The sequence below is a fragment of the Setaria italica genome, chromosome VI (genome assembly GCF_000263155.2).
Source record: "Setaria italica strain Yugu1 chromosome VI, Setaria_italica_v2.0, whole genome shotgun sequence".
Taxonomy (NCBI): domain Eukaryota; kingdom Viridiplantae; phylum Streptophyta; class Magnoliopsida; order Poales; family Poaceae; genus Setaria; species Setaria italica.
The window spans coordinates 28,823,259-28,833,085 of record NC_028455.1 but is presented as its reverse complement, the minus strand read 5'-3'; the positions used below and the strand labels follow the sequence as shown (position 1 = coordinate 28,833,085).

The 9,827-nt window shown below is 51.6% G+C and overlaps 1 protein-coding gene and 1 pseudogene across 1 annotated transcript; one reads left to right on the top strand and one right to left on the bottom strand.

Moving 5' to 3' along the window:
• Positions 1-2,761: 2,761 nt before the first annotated feature.
• Positions 2,762-4,232, top strand: LOC101754134 (annotated as a pseudogene).
• A 1,147-nt stretch (positions 4,233-5,379) lies between these two features.
• LOC101753730 (UDP-glycosyltransferase 89B2) lies at positions 5,380-7,174 on the bottom strand. Its single transcript, XM_004974693.3, has one exon. The coding sequence runs from the start codon at positions 7,011-7,013 to the stop codon at positions 5,556-5,558; it is 1,458 nt and encodes a 485-aa protein (XP_004974750.1). The 5' UTR covers positions 7,014-7,174; the 3' UTR covers positions 5,380-5,555.
• Between the last annotated feature and the right edge of the window lie 2,653 nt (positions 7,175-9,827).

The following is a 9,827-nucleotide window of genomic DNA, read 5'->3' as shown; positions in this document are numbered from 1 at the left end:
TGCACTCACATCACATGACAGTAAGATCACCTCGTTGACTGACTCTCCCAGAAGCAATCTCTCCCTCTTCGTCCAACAATCTTCCTATGATGGCCACGCCATTCGAGAATGGGTAGAAAATGATTATCATGTTTTGATAATTTTATTTTGAAACGCATGTTTTGATAATTTGGACAAGCGCCACGGTAGAAAATGATTGTCATATTTGGATACACATGGTATATCACCACAAAATAGTCTTCTTTCTCGTCCAGTTCCGGTCGTCACTGCCGCTACTCTTGCTGTCGACTACAACTGCTCCCCTTCCCCACCGGCACTTGGTAGTTGCCACTAGTCGGTCGAGCGGTGACCGCTCATAGTCCGCAACGTCGGCCACTCTCGCCATGGCGGCAGCACTTCCCACTGACTGCCCCACCGTGGGAGTAGCACCGCGCGTCTTTGAAAGGTCCCTTGGTGTCGCCTAGAGGGGGGTGAATAGGCGTTCCTAAAAAATTCAAACACAATATGCAGCGGATAGTACAAACCTAGCTTAGCCGAGTCAAGTCGACTCAGCCGACTTTGACTTGGAGCACCAAGTGGTGCGCCGACCTTGTCGCACATGCGCTAGCTCAAAATCAGCTCACATGGTTCAACTCGGCTCACCCAACTTTGAACTGGCACAACCAATCCTGAAATATTGATTTCAAAAACCACACGAATTTAGCCAACAAAATTTAGATTTACGAGTTGCCACGGTCTTAAGAGGATGTATACTTATAGATATGTGGAACACCTACACTCAGATCACACTCAACAAAGAGATCGGGCTTTGAGTCCAAAAGTCAACTAGAGAAGTATATGAACACGATGAACTACAAGAACTCAAGAACAAGAAAACCGAGAGTGGAGACACGCTGATTTGTTTTACCGAAGTTTGGCTACTTCCAAGGAAGCACCTACTCTCCGTTGAGGGGCTCAGTACCTCTTGAGCTGGGTCTCTTTCAACCCTTTTCCTCGCTTCACTATCTTGATCTCTTCCTTTGCAGAGGTGAGATTGACGCCTTCACAAACTTCCTGCAGCTCACCACAAAGGTTGGAAGCTCATAGGCAACACCTAGCCGTCTAGGAGGCTTCACCTCCAAGAGTAACAAATTCTTCACGAAATGCTTGATGAAGTCCACAAGTGCTCAAGGATGGGAATAGCTCACTCTTGCTTTCAATCACTCAATATTTCACCCTCTCAACCCAACTCACAAGATTTCTCAAGGGAACTCACAAAGAGGGAGTGGGGAGAGTTCTAATGGCCTCTTGAGGTGTATTCTTCATGTTAGAACGAGTAGCCAAAGAAGGAGGGGTTGAGGGGGGTATAAATACCCGCAACCCCTGAAACTAGCCGTTGGTATACAGACCTGGCTGACCCGACAAAGTCGGCTGACCCAACCTGCAAAGGTCAACCAAAGTCAACGCCAACCTCAAAAAATATCTTTAGAGATGAACCAGTCAAAATCAAGTTCAAAATCGGCTCACCCAACAATGTCGGCTGACCTATCTTTGAATGGACACCAGCACCACCAGGGCAGCACATAACCCGGTGCAACAACTCAAAGTCAGCTGACCCGAAGCATCTCAGCTCACTCGACTTGACAGCACAGAGCTAACTTAAAATGGTCATAACTTTTTGCTCCGGAACCCAATTTAGGTAATCTTGGACTCTATGAAAAGCTTATTTAGAGGAATATCCAACCCAACCAAGAACAAGTACCAAGATCACCAAGTGTATGTGTTGTGCCAAGTGTTTCTCTCAAGTTAGCACTTGGGTTTTGTTGGTTTGAGCACCATGACTAATCAAACCATTCAATATCGCATCCCTCCTGATAGAACGGCATATCTATACTTACGATTAAAGATAAAATCTAATTCAAACACTTGAGCTTGAATAAATTGGGTCTTGCCACTTTTCTTCAATTCTCACTTCATGAGGGCGCAACCTATCTTTCTCTTGAGCACACCATCCTTGAACTAGTGACTTAGGATTTTTCATCATATATGATCAAAGTCACCTTCTCCAATCCTTAAGTCACTCCATTTTATCAACCGTAATAGATTAGATGCATTGCATTGCCTCCCTCGATAAGGTTTAGATATGATACTTCGAAACCCTCCGGATACTAGCCACTTCACCTTAGCAAAATGCACATGGTCCAAGCCGTCGCTTAACCCAAGCTTGCTTAGTCCCTCGCTCTAGTATCTCACTTGATTTCTTCACCTATTCTTTCCACTTTGAGTTTAGTTTTATTTTTGACATCAATAATGAATTCCCATTCGAAATCCTCTGCAAATGCTTATTCTTGATTGATAATAAAATATCTCATGAATTTAAAGCTTCCAATAATTGAGACCAATACGTAACCCATAAGCCCAGTCTCTATATATATCATGTACACAAAGTTTTGCAATGTCCATTTGTAAATCTTACTATTCTTTAGTCAATGATCCTTTTACTTGTCAATCAAGCTATCACACGATTTGAAGGCTTATAAATCAATCATCATAACATATCCCCAATTTAACTTTACTCTTGATTGTCATTGATCATACGTTTGCATCATGGGGATCATATATTTGCTTGCTATCTTCATTATGAGCCATATAATACACATTCAACTTATGAGACAATATCACATTATAAATGATAATAAAATCCTGCTCACAATCTTAAGCAAATAAGTTAGTCCTTTATTTATTTTATCATTAATTTATCAAAACCCACTTATGAGCCTAGATGCACTTCCCGATTGTCCCATACCCGGCGCAGGGCCACATGATCCCGTTCTTCGACCGAAAAAATTGGGTGGGGACGGCCCACAAACTCCCCGCTCCTCGCGCCGTTTTCCTGGCGTCCCGCGGCGTCCGCGTCACCGTCGTCGCCACGCCCGCCACTGCCCCGCTCCTGGCCGCGCACCGCGACACCGTCCGCGCGCTCGTCCTCCCGTTCCCCTCCCACCCGGCCCTCCCCGCGGGCGTCGAGTGCGCCAGGGACGCGCCGCCCACGCTCTTCGCCGCGCTCATCGTCGCCTTCGCCGGGCTCCGCGGCCCGCTCGGCTCCTGGGTCCGCGAGCGGTCAGGCACCCCGGAGGACCGCGTGGTCGCCATACTCGCCGACCACTCCTGCGGGTGGGCGCAGCCGCTGGCTGCCGAGCTAGGCATCCCGGGCATCGTGTTCTCGCCGTCCGGAGTGTACGGCTCCGCCGTGCTCCACTCGCTGTTCCACCGGGCGCCGAGGCCCGAGGACGAGACCGACGACGAGGGCCTCATCGGCTTCCCGGATCTCCCCGGCGACCCGGCGTACTCGTGGCGCCAGCACCGGACGTACAGGGAGGGCGACGAGGTCTCCGAGGGGGTGCGCCGCAACTTCCTCTGGAACCTGGAGGCCTCGGCGTTCGTGTCCAACACGTTCCGGCGGCTCGAGGAGCGCTACCTCGGCGCGCCGCTTGCGGATCTGGGCCTCAGGCGCGTGTACGCGGTCGGGCCGCTGGCGCCGGGGCCCGACGCCGCGGGCGGCCGCGGCGGGGAGACCGCCGTGTCCGCGGCCGACCTGTGCGCCTGGCTCGACGGGTTCGCCGAGGACGGCTCCGTCGTGTACATCAGCTTCGGGAGCAATGGCGGCGCTGTAGCCGCCCCACGCGGCGGCGCTGGCCAACGCGTTGGAGCACACCGGGGTGGCGTTCGTGTGGGCGGCCGGGACGACGGCGCCGCTCCCGGACGGGTTCGAGGAGCGCGTCGCGGCGGCGGCGGTGGCGGGCGGCAGGGGCAGGGTGATCCGGGGGTGGGCGCCGCAGGTGGCGGCGCTGCGGCACCGGGCGGTGGGGTGGTTCGTGACGCACTGCGGGTGGAACTAGGAGCTGGAGGCCGCGGCCGCCGGGGTGGCGATGCTGACTTGGCCGATGACGGCGGACCAGTTCGTGAGCGCGCGGCTGCTCGTGGACGAGCTGGGCGCCGTTGTGCCCGTGAGCTGGGGCGGGCTCAAGGTCGCGCCGGCCGCGGACGAGGTCGCGCGGGTGCTGGACGCGACCGTCTGCGGGAACGGTGGCCGGCAGCGGGGCGACGTGGTGGCGCGGGCGAAGGAGCTCGCCGTGGAGGCAGCGGCGGCGGTGCGCGAAGGCGGCGACTCGTGGCGGGAGGTGGACGAGCTGGTGCGGGAGCTGCGCGAGCTCGTGACCGATCGAGCAACCAAGACGATCTCAGACTCTTAGGGGGTGTTTGGATACGAGGTGTTAAATTTTAACAGTGTCACATCGGATGTTCGGATGCTAATTAGGAGAACTAAACATGAGCTAATTATAAAACTAATTGCAGAACCCTGTGTTAATTCGCGAGATAAATCTATTAAGCCTAATTAATCCATCATTAGCAAATGGTTACTGTAGCACCACATTGTCAAATCATGGACTAATTAGGCTTAATAGATTCGTCTCGCGAATTATACTCCATCTGTGCAATTAGTTTTATAATTAGCCTATATTTAATACTCCTAATTAGCATCCAAACATCCGATGTGACGGGTGTTAAACTTTAATAGGTGGTTGCCAAACAGGCCCTTAATCACCTCAATTTGATTCGAGCGAACCATGGGTATTAGCAATAAGGATTTCTTAGATTCTTGCAAAGCGATTTCAGTTGTTTTAGGCAATGGCATGGAATAAACTTGTGGACACATATTGATCCAAGTACACAATCTTCATCGAGTGATCTAGCAGAGCGATGGTACATCCAGTGTAAACGCGATGGCCAGGACGAAGTCTGCTGAAGTGCTGATCGTATCATCTGTTTGCATTCCATTAAAAGTTGAAGCAGGTTTGAGCAAAAAACAAAAGAATGAGCAGAGACTAACGGAAGCATGGTTAACAGTTATATATAGAGGTGCTCTGAACACTGAGTTTGATACAAACAACCACCAAACGAGCTCACTAGCGATCCAGCGACCAAGAAGATCTGAGACTCTTAAGCACCTCAATTTGGTTCGAGAATTCTATGCGTATCAGCAATAAGGCTTTCATTCACTGTACTCAGATTCTTGCAATGCAATTTCAGTTAATTTAGGCTGTACGAAAGGATCCTAGATTCGTGACATGAATGAATGAATCACTTACGGTTAGAGGCTCATACAGAGAACGATCTAGCAGAGAGGGAAGCGATATTCAGTGTAAACGTGATGGCAAGGACAAGACCTGCTGATTTTGTCCTCTGTTTGTATTCATTGAAAAGCTCAAACATGTTTCAGCAAAACTAGAGAATAAGCAGATAATACATGTACTGCTGTATATGTTCTGAATATTGAGTTCAATACAAACAACCACCAAATGAGTACAAAATATGCATCCAGAGCAAGTCAAACGATCATCAAGGCATTGAGGATTTGCATGTATTCCGAATAATTAAGTTGAACCGAACAGAAATGAAGCACCAGGGTACACAAAAACATGTGGAACATGATTCAGCTATCTTGAGTAAAATTTTTTTGCTGAAGTTCTTATTTCTTTTGAAGCTCCCTCGATCGACGATCACGGTTCCTAGTCTTATCTCCCGCTTCCAAGTTCCCTTAGCTCCTGCACCAGCCCATCCAGCTCCCGCCGCGTGCTGCCGCCTTCGCCCACCGCCTCCTCCAGCATCACAGCGAGCTCCTTGGCGCGCGCCCTCACGCCGGCACCGGCCTCTCCGACGACCTCGGACAACGCGCGCGCGAGGTCCTCCGCGTCCGGGACGCCGCCGAACCCGCCCCAGCTCGCGGCCACGGCCACGCGCGCCTCCTCCACGGCCAGCCGCGCGTTGAAGAACTGGTCGGCGGCCATCGGCCACGCCAGCATCGGCACCCCGGCCGCCGCGGATTCCATCACCGAGTTCCACCCGCAGTGCGTCACGAAGCAGCCGACGGCGCGGTGCCGGAGCGCGGCCACCTGCGGCGCCCATCCGCGGAGCACCAGCCCCGTGCCGGCGGCGGCCGCCCGCTCCTCGAACCGGTCCGGGAGCTTGGTCGTCGCGGAAGCCCACACAAACGGCGTGCCACTCCGCTCCAGCGCGGACGCCAGCGCCGCCGCGTGCGCCGGCGGCGGCACCATCATGGTCCCGAAGCTCACGTACGCCACCGACGAGTCCGGGAACGCGTCGAGCCACGCGGTGACGTCGCTGGCGGTGCCGGGGTCGTGTTCGCCTGTGCTATCCGGCGGCGGCGCCACCGGTCCCACCGCCCAGACGCGCTTGCCGGCCAGGTCCTCGAGCGGCTGCGCGTCCAGGTACTTCCCCTCGAGAGGGTGGCAGGTGTTGCACACGAACGCCGCGCTCTCCAGGTTCCAGAGGAAGTTGTCCTTGATCGCCTCGGCGTGCTCGTCGCTGCTGCCGCCGGCGCCGCCCTCCACGTAGCTCCTGTACATCCGCGAGATCTGCCGCCACGGGAACGCCGGCGCGCCGGGCAGAGCCGGGAACGAGACTGCGTACCCGCGGCCCGCGTCGCCTTCCGGTGCCCTCGGCATCCGCCGGAACAGCGAGTGCGTGGCGGCGGTGGCGAGCACGCCGGACGGCGCGAACACCAGCCGCGGCACGCCCACCTCCGCCGCGAGCGGCTGCGTCCACGCGCAGAAGAAGTCCGAGATCACCGCCACGACGCGGCCGGTTCCTTCCCCGTCGCCGGAGTCTGAACGGGCCCGGGACCGCAGCCACTCGCCGAGGGGGGCGCGGAGCGCGGCGGCGTGCGCGTGGAAGTCGGCGCCGACGGAGGTCGGGCCCGAGGTGTCGTGGTCAGCGGCGGACGGGAAGGTGAGCGGCCGCACCGAGGAAGGGTGCGCGGCGAGGAGCGGCGCGAGGAGGTAGACCGTGGCGGGCGTGGCGACGACGGTGAGGCGGAGGCCCCGCGCGGCGAGGAGCGAGGCGAGGTGGAGGAGCGGCTGCATGTGGCCCTGCGCGGGGTACGGAACGACCAGCACGTGCGGCCCACCGGTGGTGGAACCGGAGGCGGCTTGCTCGGCGGCGGCGGCGGCCATGTCGGGCGCCGCGCGGTGGTCAAAGGCTCCGACCAAGCTTGCGGGGCGGCGCGCGCTGGTCACTGGTCTGGTGCTACCGCTTGTGCGCGGTTCGACGGCGATTGTGTATTGCCTCCGTTTTGTCGTTATGGTTGGGAGTTCAGGAGTTCGGACTTTCTTCTAGCTCAGTAGGCGCTTGTTTGGAATGGACTGACACCAGTTCGTCGCGGGCGAGGTGTTCCCGTTCTGACTGTTGACTCAGTCCCGCACTCCAATTTGGAATGGTTCGCTTCATTTCAATTTTAAAATTTACTATGTTTAGAACAAATTAATTAACTTGGTACTAGCTTCAGTTGCGCGTTAAGTATAGATCGTGTTATGTCTAATTGTGATGCAAGCAAAAGGTGCTTTACCTCATTTATTCATTTATGGATATATGGTTGATCGTTAGGGTTCTTTGAAGAATACAACGATGATATTCACGTGGAAATAGTATAGGGTTTCGGCTGGATACAAGAACACATGCATCAAACTAGCAAGATGTCCCGCGCTAATTGCTAGCATCGCTCCACACTAATTTGTTATTCAATAATTATAGGTTTTAAATTACTTTCACAAATATATATTTGAGGAGTAGATTTGTTTTTGCTAACAATGCAATAATTATACTAAATTTAAAATTGAATTATTACTATGAGTTGTTGTTCGTTTTGTTCTTTATGCATTTTCCCTTTTAAGTGAAACATACTTCTTCATACATTCACGGCTGTGACATTTTTTTTCAAAAACTACAATTTTAGGACTTCTATAGGTCCTTTTTTTTCATAAAATAACTTTTGTAAGATTATCCTTATTCCAACACATACTGTTACATTATTTGTTGTAACCTTTCTAATGTACCTGACAAATAGTTTGTGGCGCGCTCAGCATCTTTCTGCTATATTCTAGTGTACATTATGTAATCCAGGCATGGTCCCTAGCTCCAATTACGTTGCCATTGTTGTTAGCTTACCTAATTAAATCGACGTGAAGGAGTTTCATGTGCACCCTATAGAATCAATGATTCGATCACTTGGGTATTTCTACACAAAATTATCATCTACGTTGGGTTTTTTTGCATAAATATTATATTTCTATATCACTAATCCTCGGCTCCCCGTTGTATTCTACTCGTCATTTGTTTTTCGTGCCATATGTAGGGCTCTTCTCAAGACCACCAAAATACCGGTTGGTACCTACATCTCAATTTGACTAATTGGAAATTTGGAATAACCATGCACTCTGCCTATATCTTCTCTTTTCTCATCTCCACGTCAAAGTTAACATGTAGCAATCCTGATACGTCGATGCATCTGTTTCTTCATGGACAGATGAGTGATTTCTTACCCATCACATGCTATCTTTACCTACCTGCTCTTAATCTTATCTTATGCGCACACGCACGTGTAACATCGAGCCGGATAAGCAATGCAATGCGTTGACAATTGCCAAGTGGAGAAAGAAAGAGCACCCAACAATAAGAAGTCCACACACATCCTACAAACTATACACCCCATAACCTGCAGAATTAAGTTAGGATATGCAGAATTAAGTTTGAAAATAAATCCTGGTGCAACATTTAAACCGTTCTCGTAGGGGATCGAACTCGGGCGAGTGGGCTCACCACCGGGAGGGGACACCATCGTGCTACAAAGCGCGTTCGCTTCTCCCTTCAAACTTGAAAGGGCGTGCGGTGTGCCCAAAATTGAAAACCCCGCTCGGCGAACGGTGGCCATATCAAACTAAAAAGAAATCAATAGTTCCAAGTGGCTACGCCGAACAGAACTGAACAATAACAATGTTACAGTGGAATTCAGCAAGAATTCATGACCAAGCATGAGTCAAGATCAAAGTTGACCTTTTTTTTGCAAGCACAAAGTTGACCATTGTGACATTATATTTGCATTGGGCAAACCTTGCCTGAATCGGACTGAAACGGAACTGTGTATGTTCAGGTCAAGCATGGACCTAAAGAGGACTAACAAAATGCTGGAACAGCAAACTGAAACAGTTCAAGCATGGACCTAATTAAAGCGGACTAAAAAAATGCTGAATCATAGTTATGAATTTTTAATATTTTTAGACCACTTCATTTATGGGTTTTTGCGTTTCCATAGCATCCAACAGACCAGCTCAAACGGGAAGACATGGACATGCTTGCTCGGCAGGCCCGCAGGCCGGGTGAGGCACCAAAGTTCAGAGACCCCTTGAAATTCAGTGTGCAAATGCTATTTTTTCAAAAAAAAAACGTGCGCAAAGAGAATGTGGGTGATCCCTGTAAAGTACTAAAGTGCAGATGCAAAGAGTTATAAACTGAGCCCAATCCGCTCGCATGCTCCGTGCGGCCTGAAGGCCCACATAAGTGAAACCGAAGAGTTCCGACCAACGACCAAAGGCACTCCTGCAACGCTGCATGGTTGACAACAGAAAATGACGTGCACTGGCATGACACCACACACCACTTCCGCAAGCGATCTTGCACTAACAAATCAGTCAAATATTGCATCCAGATAATGCAGATATAAATTATCCACGCACGAACACGAGCTAGATTAATTCAACTTTCTCCAACTTTCCAATCTCCAAATTAAACCACAATCAAACGTAATTAGGCACACAGCTGGCCACCGTGCATCCGCAGTTCCACTACAGCTGCGACCTCGCCGGCCTACGCCACCAGCTCGCGCCACCAACGCATACCCCACTAGCCACGCCGCGTTGCCGTGTCCTCCACCCGCGCCTATAAATTTCTACCGGCTCGCAACCCCGCCATCTCCGCAACCATCGCACACTTAA